General features: G+C 45.4%; 2 protein-coding genes across 7 annotated transcripts in view; one reads left to right on the top strand and one right to left on the bottom strand.

Moving 5' to 3' along the window:
- The window catches only part of VOPP1 (VOPP1 WW domain binding protein), a 148,843-nt gene extending 141,972 nt beyond the window's left edge, over positions 1-6,871 (top strand). For all 6 annotated transcript variants that reach the window (XM_036994957.2, XM_036994956.2, XM_036994958.2 and 3 more), the window contains one exon: positions 4,480-6,871. In XM_036994957.2, the coding sequence (XP_036850852.1) occupies positions 4,480-4,670 (191 nt within the window). In that variant the 3' untranslated portion in view covers positions 4,671-6,871. The remainder of the gene's footprint in view (positions 1-4,479) is intronic.
- Positions 1-26,069, bottom strand: part of LOC118967753 (LanC like glutathione S-transferase 2) — a 177,603-nt gene that overhangs the window by 25,613 nt on the left and 125,921 nt on the right. The window lies entirely within an intron of this gene.

Below are 26,069 nucleotides of genomic sequence, written 5' to 3'. Positions count from 1 at the left end.
TGGGTGGCATTGGCACAAGCTTGCTGGGCTGGGGAAGCCAGTTTCCTGTCATATCAGGAACTGGTGTGTCTCAAGAAACCTTGAGGTGTACCCAGCACTATATGGCACAGTCCAGATCAGAATCACCATTCATCCCATCTTCAGCCATTCATCTTATATATTTATGAACATGTGCCACATGCCAGGTGCTGTTCAGGGCTCTGAGAGTTCCAAAACGATTGATATCGTGTCTTCATGTGCAGAAAGCTCAGAAAATCATATGAAACAGTGATGCACCAATACATATACATTGTCCTGAATGCCAGGAGAACAGGGCACCTAACACAGATGGAGCGGGCAGTAGGCTGAGAGATGCAGCTTCTTGGGGTTGGTGATTCTGATCTGAGGCTTGCAGGTCAAATGGAGTTAGCCACACAGGGGCCTTTGGGGAAGGTGGTTTGTAGGTGGTGGTTGTTCCAGGAGGAGGGGTCTACATGTTGAACAGCAGTGAGGTGCCTTCTGGTGAGGGTAGAGGGTGAGGAGCAGGATGCAAGCAATTGGGTTGTTGTTGGGTGATAAAGAATAAGGCTAGGCAGGAAGAAACACCCCTTTGAAGTAGGTAAGAATCTGACTGTGGAGGGCCATCTGTGCCCCCTCAGGGAACTCAGCCTATGGTCCCATGGGTGAATTGGTGGCACCAATCAAGGATGGGAATGAATGCAGAATGTTCAACTCACAGGTGGGAAGGATGAATTACATGTCAGCCGTAATGTGTTTGAAATATCTGCCAAAACCTTGAGAAGCAGCCTGGCTAACGAAGGTGAATCTAAGAACTTAGGATACTGGCTCTGAGGAACTGAGAGGTTGCAGACTAATGGAGTGAGAAGAGCTTGGATACCCAGCAGAGCTGACCCTGAGTGGGGTGACTGTAGGCATGTGTGATCTGTTAGAACCTGGGACAGCCTGGGACTGGCAACCTTTCCATGTCCTATGGGCTGCCAGGTCTTTCTCAGGTTGTCTCCACCTCTCCCTGTGTTTACACCATTCTCTACTGCCAGCCAGATTCCTCTGCATTCCAAGTAAAGCCTGGCCAAACCCGTCTGTGCACAAGTCAGCTTTGTTTAGGGAGGCAGGGTTATTGTTAGGAAAGCTTGGCTGCCACGTCATCCCTGGGCATAGACGGAATTGTTCCACTTAGGAGGAGCTGTTGCAATTGCAATCTTTGACATTTGCATACTAATCTGCACTGAATTTAGAGTTTCCTGTCAAAACATGCAAACACTCTCAATGAGGAAAAAGAATGGTATTAAAGAATAAAAGGACTTCAACTCTCTGGAGACAGATGACATTGCCAGGGATAAGCCTGCATCATCACAGACCTTAGCCAGTCCTTCATCTGTGGGTGGCACTCAGAATGCAGGCCCGTGAACGTCAACTATCTTCTTGGAATTTCCCATCCCTCTCAAGCCTGAGCTTCTGTCCCCATTCATTACCCTGTTGGGAGGGACATACATCATAGGGGAGAGAACCTGGGCTTTCCAGCACATGACTGGCTGGGCTCAAATCCCGTCCCACTGCTTCAAGTAACAGCTGTGTGACCCTGGTAAGTTACCTCATCTTCTTGAGCCTCAGAGCCTCAATGTGTAATCAAAAGAATGTTTATACAGTGCCACCCCCTATTGCCTCACTGTCCCCATCCCATACCATCCCCATCTAATGCAAATGCCACACAGGTTGGCATAGTAGCCATTTAATACTTGAGGATATTGAGGATACAGAAGGGGCAGCTCTCCTCACCCTGCCTCTCTGCTAGAGAAAGTCTTCCTGTGAGCCTGGCCTCTTCACAGGGTGCTCTGCTTTCTTGTCTACCCAAGTCATCTTCTGTGAACCTTCAAACCTGAAGGGCTACTTCTCTTTTCCCATGTTTCCCCCTGTAGGGGAAGGAGATGGGGCTGGTGTTCCCCTGGCTCCTGGCTGTCACTTAGTGCTCTTCCAGCTCTCATGTATGAAGTCCCCACCACACTGAGTCCCTGCCTTTTGGCTCTGCCACTTTGTCACTATCTTGCCACCATCTGTGACCATTTATTCTCAGAGGTCTTTGGATAGCTGCACACGCAGTTTCTCTCAGTGCAGCACTGCCTGTGGTGTGCCCAGGGCCTCCTTCCCACACAGCAGGGTCCCTGGGCGGCTTCTCAGGGCCGCTACCTGTGTGCTTCTCTGCCTGCATGCTGGGGCACATCGGGCTCCCTGTCATAAGGCTCTTTGCTAGGCAACATGGAACCAGACATCGAAGCTCCCTGCCCTCATTTAGCTTATATTCTCCCCTAGAAATATTCTCTCTTTCCTAGGTATCTGTCCCTACACCCTATAAACATGCTCAAGCATTTCCCACCCTTAAAAATTCATCTTTCTTCACCATGCACCCCTTTGGGTACCCCCTCATTGGCCTTCTCCCTCCCCCTTGGATAGCCCTTTTGCCCTCTGCACTTGGGGTTTTGTGCCTGCAGCTGTGCTAAAACTGTTGGCAGGAAATCCCAAATGCCGTATCCACGGAGGTTTTGCCACTCTTGTTTCAACTTCTCTTTGACCTTGTAGCCACTGACTGCTTCTGCCTTCTTGTAAGCTCTCCTTTGCCGCCACATCGCCTGCTGGCCACTGCCTGCACCCTTGCTGTCCACCTCACGGGGGCTGGGCCCTCTTCTGCCTGGGATGTTGGTCTTTCCCACTGTTCTGCCCTCAGCCTCCTTGGACCCTTGCTGGGTGATTTGGCTACACCATGTCTCTGCCACAGCTGCCTTGGCTGCCGTGGGTCCAGCATGGATCTTACTTGTCTCTTGCTTGGTGGACTCCCTTTTGGAGACCAGAAACCAGGGTCTTTTCCCTTTTGCCCTCTTCTCCATCCTCAAGCACTGCCCACGGAGTTGGCCCCAGTACTTCTGGACACATCTCCTGAATCCCTCTCTCTCCTCCCCCTCCTTCTCATGTTCAGAGCTTCCATCATGCCTTTCCTGGGCTATTACAATAGCCTCTTTTTTTTCATCTTTAACTTTTTATTTGTGTAAAATTAAAGGGATCCAGAGATAAATAAAAATAGAGTCTGCCCTTGAGAAATTCCTGTTCATGGGCTTGTAGACAAGCATGTCCCAAGGCCGGGGCAATGCACCAGTAGAAGTAGATGCTGTCTGTTGGGCCCCACGGGTGGGCGGATAAAGACGGTGCCTGGGGCCTGCCGACACCCTGAGATGTTTTTCTGGCCCTTTGTTTCTGTTCTGCATTCTCTCCTTCAGCACATCTGTGCATACCCGAGACCTGCCTTTGCCAGGTTGAGACATCATGCACACATTGACGGCCATCTTTCCAGGAATCTGACCTTTATTCACTTAAACTATGGTAGAAGGAGGTGTTAAAAAAAAAAAGATCCTACGCAATTACACAGTATACATACAGGGATGACTTCCCTGACACGCCAAATGTCTCCCTGGGTTAAATGAGGCCTGACTCAGACCTGAGTGTACCCATGAAACCAGCTTAGCCCCGGAAACACCCAAGTTCCCAGTCTTGTCTCTTGATTCTTCAGATACTCAGTATTTTGTAGGTTACCAGCATCGTCAGAGTAAGCAGATGTAAAAAGTATGCTCTAGAACAGCAGCTCAGATATTTCTACCCATTAAGATGAGAATTAGGGCCAGATTTGGGGCCAATGACCAGCCTGTCCCCCCCTGTCACCTTCTGTGCTCTCTGGACCCCCGTTTTGCACCCTGGCCTGGAGTGGCCCAGTCAGCCTGTGTCTCAAAGGCTCACACCTGGAGGAGGAGGCCATCAAAGGCAGATAGAGGTTCCATCACTGCATGACCCCTCCTTGCTGGCATTTACCCTACAGGTTGTCTCCCTGTCATCCTCACGCTGATAAGCTGTTAACCCAGCAGGTGGGAGGAGAGACTCTACCTCAGAAATGCACTTCAGCAACTGTGTTCCCAAAGGGTGTGTGGCCCTGCCAGCGTAGTTCTGGCTGAGCCACGAAACAGGGCCCTCTTCAGGGCTTTCCAGTCAGCCACAAATTGCCACTGTCCAGGCTGTCACTGAATGTGCACAGCCCTCTTTGTTGGGAGTTTCTTTTGTACCCACTTGACTACCTCTTCACACAGCTGCCTTGATAATTTAGGCTTCAAATTAGCAATGTCTGCACCCTGCTCATACCATGCCTGATTCTGTTAATGTCCCTCCTGTCACTTAGCCACCCTTGTGAGTTTGTGTGGGGTCTTTGAGCTGTCTGCACCCAATGGACTAGAAGCTCCATGAGGCCAGGGACCTGTGTGTCACCTCGCTAGTTACCTCACCCCAGATGCCTTACTATGGCTGGGCGTGTTGGCCTTGATACCTGTCAGCTGAGTGGATGACCAGGGTGGTGGTCTCCTTGGCCCCTCCAGCCTGGCTGTGCTCTGGGTGTGATGGGCAGTGGGTTTTCTCTGCTGTGCTCACATCTGTTCGTCTGTCTTGCAGGAGTCCACCAGCCGGGGCTGCCTTATTACACCGACCCTGGAGGGCCAGGCATGAATCCTGCTGGGACCTCCATGGCGATGGCTTTCCAGGTCCAGCCCACCTCACCTCAGGGAAGCACAGCCTACCCACCACCCCCTTCCTACTGCAACACCCCCCCCCCACCATATGAACAGGTGGTGAAGGCCAAGTAGTGGGGTGCTGCCCAGCACCTCACAGGGGGACAGGGAGGGGCCCTCTCCCTCCGCCTCCCTGTCCCTGTCCTATGAGCCACTAAGGGCCCCTTCCTCAGTGACGCCTTCACAGCAAGCACAGCTCCCTTTCCCTCTTCCATGGGGTGGGGCTTGGAATTCACCCCATGTCTCCTCTGTTGCTTCTATTTCTGATGTGACTTGTGCTCTGGCAGAGCGGGGACAATCCCCAGTGGTTAACAACATAGGTAGCACGCCCAGATCTCATGAGAGAGACTAAGCAGGGGGCACAAGGCCAGGCGGTATGGCAGGTGAGCCCACGGAGGGGCCAGGTGCCTGGCCCAGGAGAGCTCCCTCCCACCACAGGGAAAGCCTGGCGACAGCAGGCAGCTCACTGACGGTAGGCCCCACGGAGTTTGCTGGGGGAGCCTCATCCTGTCAGTCTTCCTCATCAAGCAGCTGTTAGACATGTGGTGGAGAAGAAACCCTGGAGCACTTTCCTATCTCCATGAACTTCCTGAAGATGAGAGGCTTCCTCTCTGCACAGCCAGGGCTGGGCAAGTGCTGTGCACAGCTCTCACCTCAAGATGAGGGCCCAGGTCCAGGCCAAGCTGGATGTTTACAGTCATCTGAAAACCAGTAAAGGAAGATATTTAAATTCACGGGAAATTGCTCCGTGCTGCACACGGCGACATTGCATTTTATGAGCTCCTGGTCTGTCTGACTTGGGAAAAAATGTTTCCCCCTTCTTTGTTGCATTTTTTGGAAGTTCGTGTACCTAGTCCTGTCCTTTGAGGTCAGACTGAGAATGTCTACTCTGAATATCAGCAGCTTGCTGGTTTTGATCATGACCAATGGTCTCAGCATGCTTCCCCAGGGCAGCTCTGGTGGGGGATGTTGACAGGCACGTTAAAAGCAGAGAGGACATCTGGCTGGGGAGTTGGGTCCATGCTTCATAGATGTGCCCAGGGCAAGGCCTTTGTTTGCTCTCAGCAGGTGTGTGCTGGGCTCTGAAGAGGAGGAGCTTGCTGAGAAAGACAGTAACAGGAAATGCCAGGACTTCAGGGAGATCTCTTCAAAAAGTACTAATTATATTTCACTGGCAATATAATGAAAATTAGAATAAAGAAGATAATGGTTAAAAATGCAAATCCTTGCCAAGAAACCTGTCTCACCCTTGGATTTTACAGGTGGTCACTGGGGTTGTTGGCAGTGAGCAGGGAAGATCAGTTCCTCTACAGTGGGACTCTGAGGTGGGGTTGGAAATCTGTACTCACTGACCTTGAGCACCAGGGCATCTCACTCGAGTGGGTACTAGTGCTTTTCATCACCCTAGACCAGGAGTCTTGGTGTCCTGCTCTGCTAGGACATCCTGTAAGGAGCAGGGGTGAGAAATCTCGATGGGCTGCAGTGACCCCTTAGGCTGACTTGACTTTAACGACGGAGAATCTGGGAACCTCCAAGGGAATCCTACAGGAAATGCGTGGAGCCAGACAAAAGCCCTTGGAAACACAGTTTGTGAAGAGGTGCCGCTGCCGGGGTCTTCGACTGCCCTCGTCTGAACTCCTGCCCTGACTACATTACCTCCCCACACATAGGTCCTTGATTCCTATGAGACGACTAAGCACAACATTGGCTGTTTACACCCAAGGGCAACTTGGGTCCAGGCAGTTCCTCATCCACCAGGGCATTTGTTTGGTCATTTCCAACTTCTCCCTTTCCTGTTTCAGCAGAGCAGCAGTAAGAGCTGCCCCGGAACCAGATTAGGGTACAGCTGCATAGGCATACAGAAGGCCACTGTGCAATTGTGTTATCTTTCTGATAGCAGATGTGCTTGAGACACTGAATGATTTAGGTAGTGCTTGACAATTTTATATTCCCATGTTTGTGTAAAGTAAGTTTTGTTTTTCTTTAACGCGGGTGAAAACCTCGCTATAGTGAACACTGATACGGTATATGGAAAATCGACTTGTGGTGACATTTCCCAGCCATCGTCATCTTCTCTGTGCTGTGGGTGGATTATGCCTACTGCTTAGACTCCGATGTCAAGTCCTATAGAGTCAGCAGTTAGGAGTAAACTTGGAGCAGATCTGTGAATGTTTTTCTTCTGCAACACTTGGCTCTTTTCTGTTTTTAGTTCTCTTTTGATAGGGTCCTGTTTCCTATGTATGCAAAATAAAAATACATTTGGGCATGTGCTTTGATTGTTTTGCTGAGAATTGGGAAAGAGGGTAGAGAAGAAGGTTCTAGAGAGGAAGGGTGTACAGTGGGTCACCAGTCAGCCAGGTGGGGGTGGGGAGAATGCATTCAATCTCAGGAGAGCCGGAGATTAGGTATTTTCCAAGAATGTAAGGAACTTTTGGCTCAACAACACATTTTTTAAATCTTCCTAAGGAAAAATATTATCTGAAGCAGATAGGAAGAGAGAAGCATTAATTGGGTAAACTCATGGCTAATACTGATATTAATTACCTTGGGGCCAGGATCTGCTTTCTATGGGTAGGTGAGTCTTGATTTTAAAATCTCTCTCTGCTTGGTCAGAAACCAAGATATCTCACAGATTTATTGAAGGATGTAACTGCTACAATTAGGCTGCATTTTACATGAGTCACTGATTGAGAATTTTAAAAGAAGCATCATTTTATAATTTGCTAACTTAAAACATGGCAGGAAATAAGCCAGACACAATCAAGCAGCTTGCTCGTGCTGAAGCCATAGCCAATTGACCCACCTTACCTGGACACCCCATTTGTCATCACCTTCCCCTAGTGAAGTGAAAGCAGGGACATTCACAAGGCAAAGCTCATGGCAAACTGGATGCTTCTATCTTGTCCTTTCCAAATTTCACTGAACTTCAAAAAAATCCATAATGGCTCTCAAGGCAAAGAAGTACAAGAACAGAATTTTTGAGTAATTGCTGGCATAGAAGATGGCAGGTGGGATTGGTGGATGGAGAAAACATCTGAGAGATGGAAGCAGAAAATGTGCCAGGAAGACAGCTGGGGAGGGCGTGCAGTGAGCGACACTGTACACTGCAGCCCTGTGGGTGCAGGGGGCAGGTGTGGGCCGTGGGCAGCTGGCAAGGTGATGGGCAAGGGCTGTTCTGGAAGCAGCTGTGCCGGACTGGCCATGCTCTGCCCCAGCTCCCATTAAGCAGTGTGGCTGGCTGCAGGAATTAATGACCTTGAAGCTCAGGTTCTCACAAAGTGGGCGCTCTGGGTGTAAGATGCTGAGAGATGGGCTGTTGGCATCGTTATCTTAGAAAATGGGTTAGGCTTTTCTAATGTATGAATTAAAACACTCAGTCTTGGCTCCAATGGCTTTCTCACAGTCCCTGGATCTTGATCCCAGGTCAGAGGAAGTTCCCACACAAGGCAGAAACTCAAGGAGCTGAAAAAATCAGGACCCAGTCACCAGCACCACGAAGCCTCCCTTGGAAGTTTCCCTAGCACCAGAGAAAAGATAAAGTTTTCTCCTGACTTGCGCTATGTCAGCCTTGCGACCCAGTCGCCCAAGCATCTCAGCTACAACGGTTCTTAACAGTTTGAGTCTTCGACCTAGAATATCCTTTGAATACCAAAGATGAGAGCACACAGTGGATGCAAGGGCACCCGTGCAGGCTTTGCTGCCCATTGCGGTGTCACTGAGAGACTATGGGCCATGAAGACGGCCAGCCTTGCTCAAGTCTGGAGTCTGCTGCTCGTTAGCTGTGTGTCTGCCAAGTGATTTAAGCTTCAGTGATTCAAATGATCTCGTCTCAGTTTCCACAACTATAAAATGGAGTCATACTTCCTGTTGCTCCATATACCAGCCTCGTACCTGGTACACTGTGAGTACTCAACGAATGTTGAAAATCGTCTGTTCTCCCTCATTCCACATTTCCCTGAGCAAGAGAAATTGAAGCACAGTGGGAGAGAAATGGCCTCCCACCCAGTCCTTTGCACAGCTGTTGGGAGACAAGGTCCATGGTGTGAGGGGAGTGAACTTCCTCTGGATATGTGCCCCATGTATTCACCTTTCAGACCACGATCCTGTGAAGACAGAAGCCATAGGGTGTGCTGTATACCACCACGCTGCACCTAACTGTACTGATGAGATCTTTGAGCACCCAGAACAAGCCATGACCTGACTTCCCGAAGCATTGCTTTGTACATTCATATTACTTCAGGTGTTTCTGCTGACCCCCTGCAACCACCTATTGTGATAATCCTACCTTGCCCTGGCTGTGGCTGCAGTGTCCAGGAGGGCTCTGCTCCTGGGCATGGACCCTCCTGAAAGTGGTGGATGCACAGCTGATTTGCAACTCAATGCCTCCTTCCCCCAATGCCCAAGAGGAAGATGAAGGGGATTAGAGTTGGGCTGTAGCCTCTCCCTCCCTGGAGATTCCCCTTCTGACACTGCTGTAAAGATCCGGCTTCTGTGAAGGAAAACTCATGTTCTTAGGCCATTTCCAAGAGTGCAGGGAGGGAGGAGGAGCACCCCTCCATCTCTTCAGGAGTAACAGGAATGCTTCAGAGCACTGCTGTCTTCCACTCTGGACTCGAAATCACTGTGCTGAGGTCCTGAAGCCCATGAATCACTTGCCACTGACCCAGGACTCATTGTACAGGAACAGGGATAGATACCAGGCATGTACCTATGAAAAGTGCCTGGGCACAGCCCTTCCAAACAGTAACAATCCCTCATGATTTTTTAAAAAGTGTGTTTTACTGAAGTGTAGTTAATATACAATATTATATTGGTTTCAGGTATACAACATAGTAATTCAACAGTTACGTACATTATGAAATGCTCATCCCAACCAATGTAGTTACTGTCACCAAAGATGTTACAGAACCATTGGCTATATTCTGTGTGCTGTACTTTTATCCCCATGACTGATTTATATTATGATTGAGATTTTGTAGAATAGCTGAAGGGGATAAAGAGACACAAAATCTGAATCACAATCCCTCATGTTTTTGTGAAATAAAAGAATTTTGCATTTTGCTTTAGAGTTTACGGAGAAATGCTTTTAGAGGTATGTCCTAGACCAGTCATTAAAAACATAATCTGAGCCAAATACATCACATTCATTAGCTGCATTAAAAAAGAGGAAAGGTGAAATTGATTTTAATATTTAACCCAGTATATCAAAATACTATTTCAACATGTAACAAAATATGTGAAAAAGAAATGTTATTCTTTTCTTTCCATACCGTCTTCAAAATTCAATATGAATTTTATGCTCACCAGCACAGTCTCCACTTGGAGCAGCCACATCTCAAGTGTGCAGTAACTCTACAGAGCTAGTGGCTGCTTTTCTGCCCATGTGGGACAACAATGCCTAAGAAAATGCTCAGTTCTCATGTTCTGGCCGGTTACCTACAACAGTGAGGTTTAAGTCAGGTAAATTATGAAAAGGTTGAAGGTGGAATTCAAGCCGGCGTGACACAGTGCAACCTTTAGCGATCTGATACAATTCTCTAAGCTACACAGGTAGTATTGCAGATTCCTGTAACAACGCAGCGTCTCTCCAGGTGACAGTCAATGGTCTTGGGAGATAAAAGGGTTTCCTTCCTGGCACTCTTTGGGCTGGACAGAAGGGTTGCTGCAGCTCCGCGTTTCATTCTAGTCTCCAAAGGTGCCGATGATGGTGTCCGGGCATTGCTAAGGAAAACCCAAGAGACAGCAGGTCTGGGGCAACCTCACCAACGCTCCCAGCATCACTGCTGCTGGCCAGGTAAGTGATGCTAACCCCTGAGGTCTCTCTCTCCCAGATGTCTCCCCAGACGCAAGTCTGTCACTCCTTTGGTTTTCACCAAGTTCTCCAACAAAACGCCCATGTCCCCTGGAAGGGGCGAGCAGCTCTCAGCAGGGAGGGAGGACGGCAGTACTTCCACTCCAACGTGTGTCCTTGGGGAAGAACTTTTTGCCTGACTCAGTGTCGGGTGTACAGGAGACCCAAGATCCAGTTGCAGAAATCTCATCCCCCACAACGTGCTGACCGCTCAAGTGCCCTTGAACCAGCTTCTTTCAAATGTTACAGGGTGTCCAGAACCTCTTCCACCCGACACCTGTGACTGGTCCCTAGAATGCAGGTACAGAGGTGGTGGCGGTGTGGAGGAGGACAGTAGAAGGGTGACAGGATCTACCGAGGGCAGAGCCCGGTGGGCGGGGCGGGCTGCCCTCTCCTGGGGAGGCCAGGCTGACGCTTGGTCCCCCTGCCGGGCCGGGCAAACCACACGTGGGGACGCGGAGGCTCAGCGGGATGGTCTGTGGTCTACCACTCAGGCACCCAAAGGCCCTGTGCGCAGAAGGTGTGGCTCAGTTCCAGGGAGTCCTGCGGGGCACATCTACCTTCGTCCCCTTTCCGCACCGGCGGCGGCCCGCCGTCAGCCTCGCAACCTGGGGAAGATGCCCCGGGGAGCGAGTTGGGGATGAGCGCCCCGCTGTCGCTGTCCTCGCCTGGGGTCGAAGTGGCTGCAGCTCGCGCAGCGGGCGGAGGCAGGGCGGTGCCCCGGTGCTGGAGCCCCAGTGTGTCACTCAGCGACTGGCGTCACCGACCTCCGGGTCTGTCCGTCGGGAAAGTGAGCTGCGGGGCACGCGGGGTGCTGAGGGTTCACCAGACCACCTCGCCCGGGATGGCGAGAGCGCAGGGCCCGGTGGGGAGTCGGGCCGCGGACAGCTGGGGAGACACCGCGGAAGCTCCGGCCCCCAGGCGAGCTCCGCTCCAGCCCCGCCCAAACCTCCGGCCACGCCCACACCTCCCTGGCCACGCCCCAAGTTCCAGCCAAATCCCCGCCCGCCTTGAGCTCTGGCCGTGCCCTTGCCCGCCGCTGGCCACGCCCCGAATTTCGGTCACGCCCCTGCCCGCCTCTGCGTCGCGGGAGTAGGGGGACACTGTCCCGAATCTTGGGAAGGTCCCAGTGAAAATCCTTTACCCTAAACCAAACCACGCGCCTTTATATTTTATCTGACTGCAAAAGTAATGCATGCTCATTGAAGGGAATGTGGATTGTTGAGAAAAGAAAATGAAAAGGAAAATTAAAATCATCTGCCAGTCCCACGTTGCCAGGTAAGAGGTGGGTGTGCCTCCATCGCTTTCAAGCTCTCTTGCTCCGAAGACACACACCCGGGATCAAAACAGGGATCTCTCTCTCTTTTTTTTTTTGGTATCTATCATCAGAATTACATGAGGAACATTATGTTTACTAGACTTGCCCCATCAAGAAGTTTCCCCCACATTCCCCATTGCAGTCACTGTCCATCAGCATAGTAAGATGTTGTGGAATCACTACTTGTCTTCTCTGTGTTGCACAGCCCTCCCATGCCCCCCCCCACATTATACATGCTAATCATAAGGTCCCCTTTCTCTCCCCTCACCCCCCGTATCCCTTCCCACCCGTCCTCCCCAGTCCCATTCCCTTTGGTAACTGTTAGTCCATTCTTGGGTTCTGTGGGTCTTCTGTTGTTTTGCTCCTTCAGTTTTTCCTTTGTTCTTATGCTCCACAGATGAGTGAAATCATTTGATACTTGTCTTTCTCTGACTGGTTTATTTCACTGAGCATAATACCCTATAGCTCCATCCATGTTGTAAATGGTAGGATTTGTTTTCTTCTCATGGCTGAATAATATTCTATTGTGTATATGTACCACATCTTCTTTATCCATTAATCTACTGATGGACACTTACGTTGCTTCCATATCTTGGCTATTGTGAAGAGTGCTGTGATAAACATAGGGATGCATTTGTCTTTTTCAAACTGGGCTGCTGTGTTCTTAGGGTAAATTCCTAGGAGTGGAATTCCTGGGTCAAATGGTATTTCTATTTTGAGTTTTTGAGGAACCGTCATACTGCTTTCCACAATGGTTGAACTAATTTACATTCCCACCAGCAGCGTAGGAGGGTTCCCCTTTCTCCACAACCTCACTGACATTTGTTGTTGTTTGTCTTTTGGATGGTGGTGATCCTTACTGGTGTGAGGTGATATCTCATTGTGATTTTAATTTGCATTTCTCTGGTGATTAGCGATGTGGAGCATCGCTTCATGTGTCTGTTGACCATCTGAATTTTTTCTTTGGAGAACTGTCTGTTCAGCTCCTCTGCCCATTTTTAATTGGATTATTTGCTTTTTGTTTGTTGAGGTGCATGAGCTCTTTATATATTTTGGATGTCAACGTTTTATCGGATCTGTCATTTATGAATATATTCTCCCATACTGTAGGTTGCCTTTTTGTTCTATTGATGGTGTCCTTTGCTGTACAGGAGCTTTTCAGTTTGATGTAGTCCCACTTGTTCATTTCTGCTTTTGTTTCCCTTGCCTGGGGAGATATGTTCATGAAGACGTCGTTCATGTTTATGTCCAAGAGATTTTTGCCTATGTTTTTTTCTACGAGTTTTATGGTTTCATGACTTACATTCAGGTCTTTGATCCATTTTGAATTTACTTTTGTGTATGGGGTTAGACAATGATCCAGTTTCATTCTCTTACATGTAACTGTCCAGTTTTGCCAAGACCAGCTGTTGAAGAGTCTGTCATTTCCCCATTGAATGTCCATGGCTCCCTTATATATTAATTGACCATATATGTTTGGGTTAATATCTGGACTCTCTCTTCTGTTCCACTGGTCTGTGGGTCTGTTCTTGTGCCAGTACCAAATTGTCTTGATTACTGTGGCTTTGTAGTAGAGCTCAAAGTTGGGAAGCAAGATCCACCCTGCTTTATTCTTCCTTCTCAGGATTGCTTTGGCTATTCGGGATCTTTTGTGGTTCCATATAAAAAAACTTTTTCCAGTTTGTTGAAGAATGCTGTTGGTATTTTGATAGGCATTGCATCATATCTGTATATTGCTTTGGGCAGGATGGCCATTTTTTTTTTTTTTTTTTTTTTGAGAGGGCATCTCTCATATTTATTGATCAAATGGTTGTTAACAACAATAAAATTCAGTATAGGGGGGTCAATGCTCAATGTACAATCATTAATCCATCTCAAGCCTAATTCTCGTCAGTCTCCAATCTTCTGAAGCATAACGAACAAGTTCTTACATGGTGAACGAATTCTTACAGAGTGAATAAATTCTTACATGGTGAACAGTACAAGGGCAGTCATCACAGAAACTTTCGGTTTTGATCACGCATTATGAACTATAAACCATCAGGTCAAATATGAATATTCATTTGATTTTTGTACTTGATTTATATGTTGATCCCACATTTCTCCTATTATTATTATTATTTTTATTTTTAATAAAATGCTGAAGTGGTAGGTAGATGCAAGATAAAGGTAGAAAACATAGTTTAGTGCTGTAAGAAGGCAAATGTAGATGATCAGATGATCAGGTGTGTGCCTATGGACTAAGTATTAATCCAGGCTAGACAAGGGCAGCAAGACATCCACAGATGCAGAAGATTTCTCTCAAAGCAGGGGGGGTGAGGTTCTGAGCCTCACCTCTGTTGATCCCCAAATTCTCACCTGATGGCCCCCCTGCGACTGTGCCTGTCTTAGGTTGTTCCTCCCTTGAGGAATCTTACCCGTCTCTGGCTAACCAGTCATCTTCCGGGGCCATACAGGGAAATGTAAAGTTGGTAAGTGAGAGAGAAGCCATATTGTTTGCAAAGGTTAGCTTTTTACTTCTTTGCAGATTTATGCCCTGTGGCTTCTATGCCCAGCACTTGTCTCGAGGTATCTTTACCACCTGGAGGAATTATGATACTCGGTAAATTCGATATGAGGCACGAATTCTATTTAAAGTTTGTAATTAGGAAGGAAGAAGAAAAGCTATAGATGTAGCATATGAAGGAAACTTGGGAGGATTGATTATTTCTTTGACATATCTTCTTGTATAGTACCTTAAGTATGTATAGGTTTTAAACTACTAACTAATTTGCACACACATATTGACATAATAGGAATACGGTGACATAAACAAAGCAAATCCATAATTACCAGCCATCTCCAGTGAAGCCAAGAAAACCATTTAGGCACCCTAGGCATTTGTGAAAATTTATCTATGATATGATGGATATTTTCCAACTGTACTTGAACCATCAGACAAATTAAAGCAGCCCATTTCTGGGATCTGTTCACATCCCATATGTTCTTTTAACCATAGATAGTCTATAGTCATGAGATTTTGGGGTGCTACAACTTGCACCCCTCCCAACTCCTGGTTGAGTTCCAACAGTACAGATCCAGTCAAATTCGTTGTCTCACTGTATGCACATGCCAGCCTAGACATCTCCCTCCTCCTTCTCATGGCAAGTCCAGGAGATGGTGGGCTGGATGCAGCCACAACCGCAGCATCGTCCGGATCCCTGTGGAGGCTTTTTGATGATCATCCCCCGGCACGAGTCCTCCAGAGATTGCTGATGCCGGAAGCTCCTCCTCATATCGTATCTTAGTTCATTTTCTGGGTATCCAAGCTAGGCCTTGATCTTCTGCGTAGAAACAAACAGACCCTTTGCCCACACTTTGACATGCCCTCTATACCACTGTGCAGAACTCATTGGAGGTCAGCACACAGTAACTGCTTTTTTTTTTTTTTTTTTAATTAAGAGAAAGGAATATTATCAGAAAAGAGTACCTCCATAGCTGATCATCTGACACCCTTTAAGTGATCAACATTAAGGATATTTAAAGCATGCGTTGATCTTTGATTTACCAATAGTTTTATCCTGTTAAGGAGTAATCCCCCTTTTCTTTCTTTCTTTCTTTTTTTTTTTTTTTAAATTTTTAATCTACACTTACCTGAAGAATACTATGTTTACTATGCTCTCCCCTATATCAGGTCCCCCCTAACAACCACATTACGGTTACTGTCCATCAGCTTAGCAAAATGTTGTAGAGTCACTACTTGTCCTCTCTGTGTTGTGCAGCCCACCCTCCCCTTTCTCCCTCCCCCCCATGCATGCTAATCCCAATACCCCCCTTCTTCTTCCCCCCCCTTATCCCTCCCTGCCCACCCATCCTCCCCAGTTCCTTTCCCTTTGGTACCTGTTAGTCCATTTTTGGGTTCTGTAATTCTGCTGCTGTTTTGTTCCTTCAGTTTTTCCTTTGTTCCTATACTCCTCAGATGAGTGAAATCATTTGGTATTTCTCTTTCTCCGCTTGGCTTATTTCACTGAGCATAATACTCTCCAGCTCCATCCATGTTGCTGCAAATGGTTGGATTTTTCCACTTCTTATGGCTGAGTAGTATTCCATTGTGTATATGTACCACATCTTCTTTATCCATTCATCTACTGATGGACATTTAGGTTGCTTCCAATTCTTGGCTATTGTAAATAGTGCTGCGATAAACATAGGAGTGCATCTGTCTTTCTCAAACTTGATTGCTGCGTTCTTAGGGTAAATTCCTAGGAGTGGAATTCCTGGGTCAAATGGTAGGTCTGTTTTGAGCATTTTGATGCACCTCCATACTGCTTTCCACAATGGTTGAACTAATTTACATTCCCACCAGCAGTGTAGGAGGGTTCCCCTTTCTCCACAGCCTCGCCAACATTTGTTGTTGTTTGTCTTTTGGATGGCAGCTATCCTTACTGGTGTGAGGTGATACCTCATTGTAGTTTTAATTTGCATTTCTCTGATAATTAGCGATGTGGAGCATCTTTTCATGTGTCTCTTGGCCATCTGTATTTCTTTTTTGGAGAACTGTCTGTTCAGTTCCTCTGCCCATTTTTTAATTGGGTTATTTGTTTTTTGTTTGTTGAGGCGTGTGAGCTCTTTATATATTCTGGACGTCAAGCCTTTATCGGATCTGTAATTTTCAAATATATTCTCCCATACTGTAGGGTTCCTTTTTGTTCTATTGATGGTGTCTTTCGCTGTACAGAAGCTTTTCAGCTTAATGTAGTCCCACTTGCTCATTTTTGCTGTTGTTTTCCTTGCCCGGGGAGATATGTTCAAGAAGAGATCACTCATGTTTATGTCTAAGAGGTTTTTGCCTATGTTTTTTTCCAAGAGTTTAATGGTTTCGTGACTTACATTCAGGTCTTTGATCCATTTTGAGTTTACCTTTGTATATGGGGTTAGACAATGGTCCAGTTTCATTCTCCTACATGTAGCTGTCCAGTTTTGCCAGCACCATCTGTTGAAGAGACTGTCATTTTGCCATTGTATGTCCATGGCTCCTTTATCAAATATTAATTGACCATATATGTTTGGGTTAATTTCTGGGGTCTCTAATCTGTTCCACTGGTCTGTGGCTCTGTTCTTGTGCCAGTACCAAATTGTCTTGATTACTATGGCTTTGTAGTAGAGCTTGAAGTTGGGGAGTGAGATCCCCCCTACTTTATTCTTCTTTTTCAGGATTGCTTTGGCTATTCGGGGTCTTTGGTGTTTCCATATGAATTTTTGAATTATTTGTTCCAATTCATTGAAGAATGTTGCTGGTAATTTGAGAGGGATTGCATCAAATTTGTATATTGCTTTCGGCAGGATGGCCATTTTGACGATATTAATTCTTCCTAGCCATGAGCATGGGATGAGTTTCCATTTATTAGTGTCCCCTTTAATTTCTCTTAAGAGTGACTTGTAGTTTTCAGAGTATAAGTCTTTCACTTCCTTGGTTAGGTTTATTCCTAGGTATTTTATTCTTTTTGATGCAATGGTGAATGGAATTGTTTTCCTGATTTCTCTTTCTATTCATTCGTTGTTAGTGTATAGGAAAGCTACAGATTTCTGTGTGTTGATTTTGTATCCTGCAACTTTGCTGTATTCCGATATCAGTTCTAGTAGTTTTGGAGTGGAGTCTTTAGGGTTTTTTATGTACAGTATCATATCATCTGCAAATAGTGACAGTTTAACTTCTTCTTTACCAATCTGGATTCCTTGTATTTCTTTGTTTTGTCTGATTGCCGTGGCTAGGACCTCCAGTACTATGTTAAATAACAGTGGGGAGAGTGGGCATCCCTGTCTGGTTCCCGATCTCAGTGGAAATGCTTTCAGCTTCTCGCTGTTCAGTATAATGCTGGCTGTGGGTTTATCATATATGGCCTTTATTATGTTGAGGTACTTGCCCTCTATTCCCATTTTGCTGAGAGTTTTTATCATGAATGGATGTTGAATTTTGTCAAATGCTTTTTCAGCATCTATGGAGATGATCATGTGGTTTTTGTCTTTCTTTTTGTTGATGTGGTGGATGATGTTGATGGATTTTCGAATGTTGTACCATCCTTGCATCCCTGGGATGAACCCCACTTGGTCATGGTGTATGATCCTTTTGATATACTGTTGAATTCTGTTTGCTAATATTTTATTGAGTATTTTTGCATCTACGTTCATCAGGGATATTGGTCTGTAATTTTCTTTTTTGGTGGGGTCTTTGCCTGGTTTTGGTATTAGGGTGATGTTGGCTTCATAGAATGAGTTTGGGAGTATTCCCTCTTCTTCTATTTTGTGGAACACTTTAAGGAGAATGGGTATTATGTCTTCTCTGTGTGTCTGATAAAATTCCGAGGTAAATCCGTCCGGCCCCGGGGTTTTGTTCTTGGGTAGTTTTTTGATTACTGTTTCAATTTCTTTGCTTGTAATTGGTTTGTTTAACTTTTGTGTTTCTTCCTTGGTCAGTCTTGGGAGGTTGTATTTTTCTAGGAAGTTGTCCATTTCTTCTAGGTTTTCCAGCTTGTTGGCATATAGGTTTTCATAGTAGTCTTTAATAATTCTTTGTATTTCTGTGGAGTCTGTCGTGATTTTTCCATTCTCATTTCTGATTATGTTGATTTGTGTTGACTCTCTTTTTCTCTTAATAAGTTGGGCTAGAGGCTTATCTATTTTGTTTATTTTCTCAAAGAACCAGCTCTTGGTTTCGTTGATTTTTGCTATTGTTTTATTCTTCTCAATTTTGTTTATTTCTTCTCTGATCTTTATTATGTCCCTCCTTCTGCTGACTTTAGGCCTCATTTGTTCTTCTTTTTCCAGTTTTAATAATTGTGATGTTAGACTATTCATTTGGGATTGTTCTTCCTTCTTCAAGTGTGCCTGGATTGCTATATACTTTCCTCTTAAGACTGCTTTCGCTGCATCCCACAGAAGTTGGGGCTTAGTGTTGTTGTTGTCATTTGTTTCTATATATTCCTTGATCTCTATTTTGATTTGTTCATTGATCCATTGATTATTTAGTAGCATGTTGTTAAGCCTCCATGTGTTTGTGAGCCTTTTTGTTTTCTTTGTAGAATTTATTTCTACTTTCATACCTTTGTGGTCTGAAAAATTGGTTGGTAGAATTTCAATATTGTGGAATTTACTGAGGCTCTTTTTGTGAGCTAGTATGTGGTCTATTCTGGAGAATGTTCCATGTGCACTTGAGAAGAATGTATATCCTGTTGCTTTTGGATGTAAAGTTCTATAGATGTCTATTAGGTCCATCTGTTCTAGTGTGTTGTTCAGTGCCTGTGTGTCTTTACTTATTTTCTGCCCGGTGGATCTATCCTTTGGGGTGAGTGGTGTGTTGAAGTCTCCTACAATGAATGCATTGCAGTCTATTTCCCTCTTTAGTTCTGTTAGTATTTGCTTCACATATGCTGGTGCTCCTGTATTGGGTGCATATATATTTAGAATGGTTATATCCTCTTGTTGGACTAAGCCCTTTATCATTATGTAGTGGCCTTCTTTATCTCTTGTTACTTTCTTTGTTTTGAAGTCTATTTTGTCTGATATTAGTACTGCAACCCCTGCTTTCTTCTCACTGTTGTTTGCCTGAAATATGTTTTTCCATCCCTTGACTTTTAGTCTATGCTTATCTTTGGGTTTAAGGTGAGTTTCTTGTAAGCAGCATATAGATGGGTCTTGCTTTTTTATCCATTCTATTACTCTATGTCTTTTGATTGGTGCATTAAGTCCATTTACATTTAGGGTGACTATTGAAAGATATGTACTTATTGCCATTGCAGGCTTTAGATTCGTGGTTACCAAAGGTTCAAGGTTAGCTTCTTTAGTATCTTACTGCCTAACTTAGCTCGCTTATTGAGCTGTTATATACACTGTCTGGAGAGTCTTTTCTTCTCTCCCTTCTTATTCCTCCTCCTCCCTTCTTCATATGTTGTGTGTTTTGTTCTGTGCTCTTTTTAGGGGTGCTCCCATCTAGAGCAGTCCCTGTAGGATGCCCTGTAGAGGTGGTTTGTGGGAAGCAAATTCCCTCAGCTTTTGCTTGTCTGGGAATTGTTTGATCCCACCATCATATTTAAATGATAGTCGTGCTGGATACAGTATCCTTGGTTCAAGGCCCTTCTGTTTCATTGCATTAAGTATATCATGCCATTCTCTTCTGGCCTGTAGGGTTTCTGTTGAGAAGTCTGATGTTAGCCTGATTGGTTTTCCTTTATAGGTGACCTTTTTCTCTCTAGCTGCCTTTAAAACTCTTTCCTTGTCCTTGATCCTTGCCATTTTAATTATTATGTGTCTTGGTGTTGTCCTCCTTGGATCCTTTCTGTTGGGGGTTCTGTATAATTCCATGGTCTGTTCGATTATTTCCTCCCCCAGTTTGGGGAAGTTTTCAGCAATTATTTCTTCAAAGACACTTTCTATCCCTTTTCCTCTTTCTTCCTCTTCTGGTATCCCTATAATACGAATGTTTTTCCTTTTGTATTGGTCACATATTTCTCTTAGTGTTGTTTCATTCCTGGAGATCCTTTTATCTCTCTCTATGTCAGCTTCTATACGTTCCTGTTCTCTGGCTTCTATTCCTTCAATGGCCTCTTGCATCTTATCCATTCTGCTTATAAATCCTTCCAGGGATTGTTTCACTTCTGTGATCTCTTTCCTGACATCTGTGATCTCCTTCCGGACTTCATCCCACTGCTCTTGCATTTTTCTCTGCATCTCATCCCACTGCTCTTGCATTTTTCTCTGCATCTCATCTCATTGCTCTTGCATTTTTTTCTGCATCTCTGTCAGCATGTTCATGATTTTTATTTTGAATTCTTTTTCAGGAGGACTAGTTAGGTCTGTCTCCTTCTCAGGTGTTGTCTCTGTGATCTTTGTCTGCCTGTAGTTTTGCCTTTTCATGGTGATAGAGATAGTCTGCAGAGCTGGTACAAGTGACCGCTGGAAGAGCTTCCCTTCTTGTTGGTTTGTAGCCTTTTCCTGGGAGAATAGCGACCTCTAGTGGCTTGTGCTGGGCAGCTGTGCGCAGACAGGGCGTCTGCTTCCTGCCCAGTTGCTTTGGGGTTTATCTCCACTGTTGCTGTGGGCTTGGCCTGGCTGGGGCTGTTCCTCCAAAATGGTGGAGCCCCGTTAGAGGGGGAGCAGCCAGGAGACTATTTATCTCCGTAAGGGGCCTCTGTGCTCCCTGCTGCCCAGGGGGTTAGAGTGCCCAGAGATCCCCAGATTCCCTGCTTCTGGTCTAAGTGACCTGTCCTGCCCCTTTAAGATTTCCAAAAAGCACTCTCCAAACCAAAACAACAACAGCAACAATGAGAGAGGGAACAGAAAGAAAAAAAAAAAGAAAAAACACGCGATTTTTTTTTTTTTTTCCTCAGGTGCCGGTCCCAGGCACCCGCGCACTGGTCCTGCTGCCCTGTCTCCCTAGCACCAGGGTCCCTGTCCTTTCAAGGCTTCCAAAAAGCACCCACCCACCGGTCCCGCAGGGAAGGAACGCTCAATATTCTTGGTCCTCAGGCACTGGTCCCACGCACCCGCTCACCAGTCCCGCCGCCCTGCCTCCCTAGCACCGGGGTCCCTGTCCCTTCAAGGCTTCCAAAAAGCACTTGGCAAAAAAAGAGAGAAAAAAAAAGGGGGAAAAACGCGCGATTTCTTCCGTCCTCAGGTGCTGGTCTCAGGCACCCACCCACCGGTCCCACAGGGAAAAATGCGGGATATTCTTTGTCCTCAGGTGCCGGTCCCAGGCACCCGCTCACCAGTCCCGCCGCCCTGCCTCCCTAGCACCGGGGTCCCTGTCCCTTTAAGGCTTCCAAAAAGCACTCGCAGAAAAGAGAAAAAAAAAAAGGGAAAAACGCGCGATTTCCTCTGTCCTCAAGTGCCGGTCTCAGGCATCCGCCCACCGGTCCCGCAGGGAAAAACAGGGGATATTCTTTGTCCTCAGGCGCCGGTCCCAGCCACCCGCTCACCAGTCCCGCCACCGTGCCTCCCTAGCACTGGGGTCCCCGTCCCTTCAAGGCTTCCAAAAAGCGCTTGCCAAAAAGAGAAAAAAAAAAAAAAAAGGGGAAAAACGCGCGACCTCCTCCGTCCTCAGGCACCGGTCTCAGGCACCCGCCCCCAGGTCTCGCAGGGAGAAACGCGGGATATTCTTTGTCCTCCGGCGCCGTTCCCAGGCACCTCCTCACCGGTCCCGCCACCCTGCCTCCCCAGCAACGGGGGCCCGTCCCTCTAAGGCTTCCAAAAAGCGCTCGCCAAAAAAAAAAAAACTGCTCCGGTTTCTCTCCACCCGCCGGAAGCCGGGGGGAGGGGCGCTCGGGTCCCGCCGGGCTGGGGCTTGTATCTTACCCCCTTCACAAGGCGCTGGGTTCTTGCAGGTGTGGATGTGGTCTGGATGTTGTCCTGTGTCCTGTGGTCTCTATTTTAGGAAGATTTTTCTTTGTTATATTTTCATAGCTCTATGTGTTTTTGGGAGGAGATTTCCACTGCTCTACTCACGCCGCCATCTTGGCTCCTGTTCCAGGATGGCCATTTTAACAATATTAATTCTTCCCAGCCACGAGCATGGGATGAGTTTCCATTTGCTAGTGACCTCTTTAATTTCTCTTAAGAGTGTCTTGTAGTTTTCAGGGTATAGGTCTTTCACTTCCTTGGTTAGGTTTATTCTTTTTGATGCAGTTGTGAATGGAATTGTTTTCCTGATTTCTCTTTCTGCTAGTTCATCGTTAGTGTATAGGAAAGCAACAGATTTCTGTGTATTAATTTTGTATCCTGCAACTTTGCTGAATTCAGATATTAGTTCTAGTAGTTTTAGAGTGGATTCTTTAGGGTTTTTTATGTACAATATGAAGTCATCTGCAAATAGTGACAGTTTGACTTCTTCTTTACCAATCTGGATGCCTTGTATTTCTTTGTTTTGTCTGATTGCCGTGGCTAGGACCTCCAGTACTATGTTGAATAGCAGTGGGGAGAGTGGGCATCCTTGTCTTGTTCCTCATCTTAGAGGAAAAGCTTTCAGCTTCTCGCTGTTAAGTATGATGTTGGCTGTGGGTTTGTCATATATGGCCTTTATTATGTTGCGGTACTTGCCTTCTTCACCCATTTTGTTGAGAGTTTTTATCATGAATGGATGTTGAATTTTGTTGAATGCTTTTTCAGCGTCTATGGAGATGATCATGTGGTTTTCCCCCTTCTTTTTGTTTATGTGGTGGATGATGTTGATGGATTTTCGGATGTTGTACCATCCTTGCATCCCTGGGATGAATCCCACTTGGTCATGGTGTATGATCCTCTTGATGTATTTTTTAATTCGGTTTGCTAAAATTTTATTGAGTATTTTTGCATCTATGTTCATCAGGGATATTGGTCTGTAATTTTCTTTTTTTGTTGGGTATTTGCCTGGTTTTGGTATTAGAGTGATGCTGGCTTCGTAGAATGAGTTTGGAAGTATTCCCTCCTCTTCTACTTTTTGGAAAACTTTAAGAAAAATGGGTATTATGTCTTCTCTATATGTCTGATAAAATTTGGTGGTGAATCCATCTGGCCTTGAATTTTTGTTCTTGGGTAGTTTTTTGATTACCAATTCAGTTTCGTTGCTGGTAATTGGTCTGTTTAGGTTTTCTGTTTTTTCTTGGGTCGGTCTTGGAATGTTGTATTTTTCTAGGAAGTTGTCCATTTCCTCTAGGTTTTCCAGCTTGTTAGCATATAGATTCTCATAGTAGTCTCTAATAATTTTTTATATTTCTGTGGGGTCTGTCGTGATTTTTCCTTTCTCATTTCTGATTCTGTTGATGTGTGTAGATTCTCTTTTTCTCTTAATAAGTCTGGCTAGGGGCTTATCTATTTTGTTTATTTTCTCAAAGAACCATTGCTTGGTTTCATTGATTTTTTCTATTGTTTTATTCTTCTCAATTTTATTTATTTCTTCTCTGATCTTTATTATGTCCCTCCTTCTGCTGACTTTGGGCCTCATTTGTTCTTGTTTTTCCAGTTTCAATAATTGTGACTTCAGACTATTCATTTGAGATTGTTCTTCCTTCTTCAAATAGGCCCCAATTGCTATATACTTTCTTCTTAGAACTGCCTTCGCTGTGTCCCACAGAAGTAGGGGCTTTGTGTTGTTGTCATTTGTCTCCATATATTGTTTGATCTCTGTTTTAATTTGGTCATTGATCCATTGATTATTTAGGCACATGTTGTTAAGCCTTCATGTGTTTGTGAGCCTTTTTGTTTTCTTTGTACAATTTATTTCTAGTTTAATGCCTTTGTGGTCTGAGAAGTTGGTTGGTAGAATTTCCATCTTTCTGAATTTACTGAGGCTCTTTTTGTGGCTGAGTATGTGGTCTATTCTGGAAAATGTTCCATGTGCTGTTGAGAAGAATGTGTATCCTGCTGCTTTTGGGTGTAGAGTTCTAAAGAAATCTATTAGGTCCATTTGTTCTATTGTGTTGTTCAGTGCTTCTCTGTCCTTACTTATTTTCTGTCTGGTGGATCTTCCTTTGTAGTGAGTGGTGTGTGGAAGTCTCCTAGAATGAATGCATTGCAATATATTTCCTCTTTTAATTCTGTTAGTATTTGTTTCACATATGTTGGTGCTCGTGTGTTTGGAGGTTATATCCTCTTGTTGGACTGACCCCTTTATCTTATATATTGTCCTTCTTTATCTCTTGTTACTTTCTTTGTTTTGAAGTCTATATTGTCTGATACAAGTACTGCAACACCTGTGCTTTTCTCCCTGTTGTTTGCATGAAATATCTTTTTCCATCCCTTGACTTTTAGTTTGTGCATGTCTTTGGGTTTGAGATGAATCTCTTGCAAGCAGCATATAGATGGGTCTTGCTTTTTTATACATTCTGTTACTCTGTGTCTTTTTGTTGGTTCATTCAGTCCATTTACATTTAGGGTGATTATTGAAAGATATGTATTTATTGCCATTGCAGGCTTTAGATTTGTGGTTACCAAAGGTTCAAGGGTAACTTCTTTTCTATCTAACCATCTAACTTAACTCTCTTATTAGGCTATTATAAACACAGTCTGATGATTCCTTATTTCTCTCCCTTCTTATTCCTCTTCCTCCATTCTTTATATGTTAGGTGTTTTATTCTGTACTCTTTTGCATTTCCTTTGACTGCTTTTGTGAGTAGTTGATTTCATTTTTTTCCCTTTAGTTAGTCTTTGGTTGGTCTACTTTCTTTGCCGTGATTTTATTTTCTCTGTTGACATATATTTAGCCTTAGGAGTGCTCCCGTCTAGAACAGTCCCTCTAAAATATCCTGTATGGGTGGTTTGTGTGAGGCAAATTCCCTTAACTTTTGCTTGTCTTGGAATTGTTTAATCCCTCCTTTATCTTTAAATGATAGTCATGCTGGATACAGTACTCTTGGTTCAGGCCCTTCTGTTTCATTGCATTAAATATAGCATGCCATTCTCTTCTGGCCTGTAAGGTTTCTGTTGAGAAGTCTGATGATAGCCTGATGGGTTTTCCTTTGTAGGTGACCTTTTTTCTCTCTGTAGCTGCCTTTAATACTCTGTCCTTGTCCTTGATCTTTGCCATTTTAATTATTATATGTCTTGGTGTTGTCCTCCTTAGGTTGGTCCCTTGTGCTGGGAATTTTGTGGGCTTCCATGGTCTGAGAGACTATTTACTCCCCCAGTTTGGGGAAGTTTTCAGCAATTATATCTTCAAAGACAGTTTCTATCCCTTTTTCTCTCTTCTTCTTCTGGTACCCCTCTAATGAGGATATTGTTCCTTTTGGATTGGTCACACAATTCTCTTAATACCCTTTTATTGCTGGAGAGCCTTTTATCTCTCTTTGCCTCAGCTCCTCTGTGTTCCTGTTGTCTGATTATATTCCATTAATGGCCTCTTGCACCTCATCCAGTCTGGTCTTAAGTCCTTCCAGGGTTTGTTTTATTTCTGTATTTTCTCTCCCAACTTGATCCTTTAGCTCTTGCATATTTATTTGCAGGTCCAGTGACCTTTATTTTGAATTGTTTTTCAGGAAGATTCTTTAAATCTGTCTCCCCAAGCCCTCTCTTGGGGGTTGTCTGGGTAATTCTGGACTGGACCAAATTCTTCTGCCTTTTCATGGCAGTAGAGGTGGTTATAGGCAGGTAGTGCATGTGTCAGCTGGGAGAACAAAGTTCTTTCCTGCTTGCTGGTTGTAGTGCCCTTCTCCACTGCCTGTGTCTGTTACCTGCACACCTGGTGCAGCCTCTGCATTAATCCCTAAGCTGCCGTGGGCAGGATCACCATCCGGGCAGCCCAGAGCCCTGCAGGGAGGGGCAGGTGCACCAGTTGTGCTCTCCTGTGAGTGCCCCTTCACGC

Source organism: Manis javanica, chromosome 6 (genome assembly GCF_040802235.1).
Source record: "Manis javanica isolate MJ-LG chromosome 6, MJ_LKY, whole genome shotgun sequence".
NCBI classification, from domain to species: domain Eukaryota; kingdom Metazoa; phylum Chordata; class Mammalia; order Pholidota; family Manidae; genus Manis; species Manis javanica.
The sequence above is the reverse complement of the archived record's forward strand: the minus strand, read 5'-3'. Positions and strand labels throughout refer to the sequence as shown.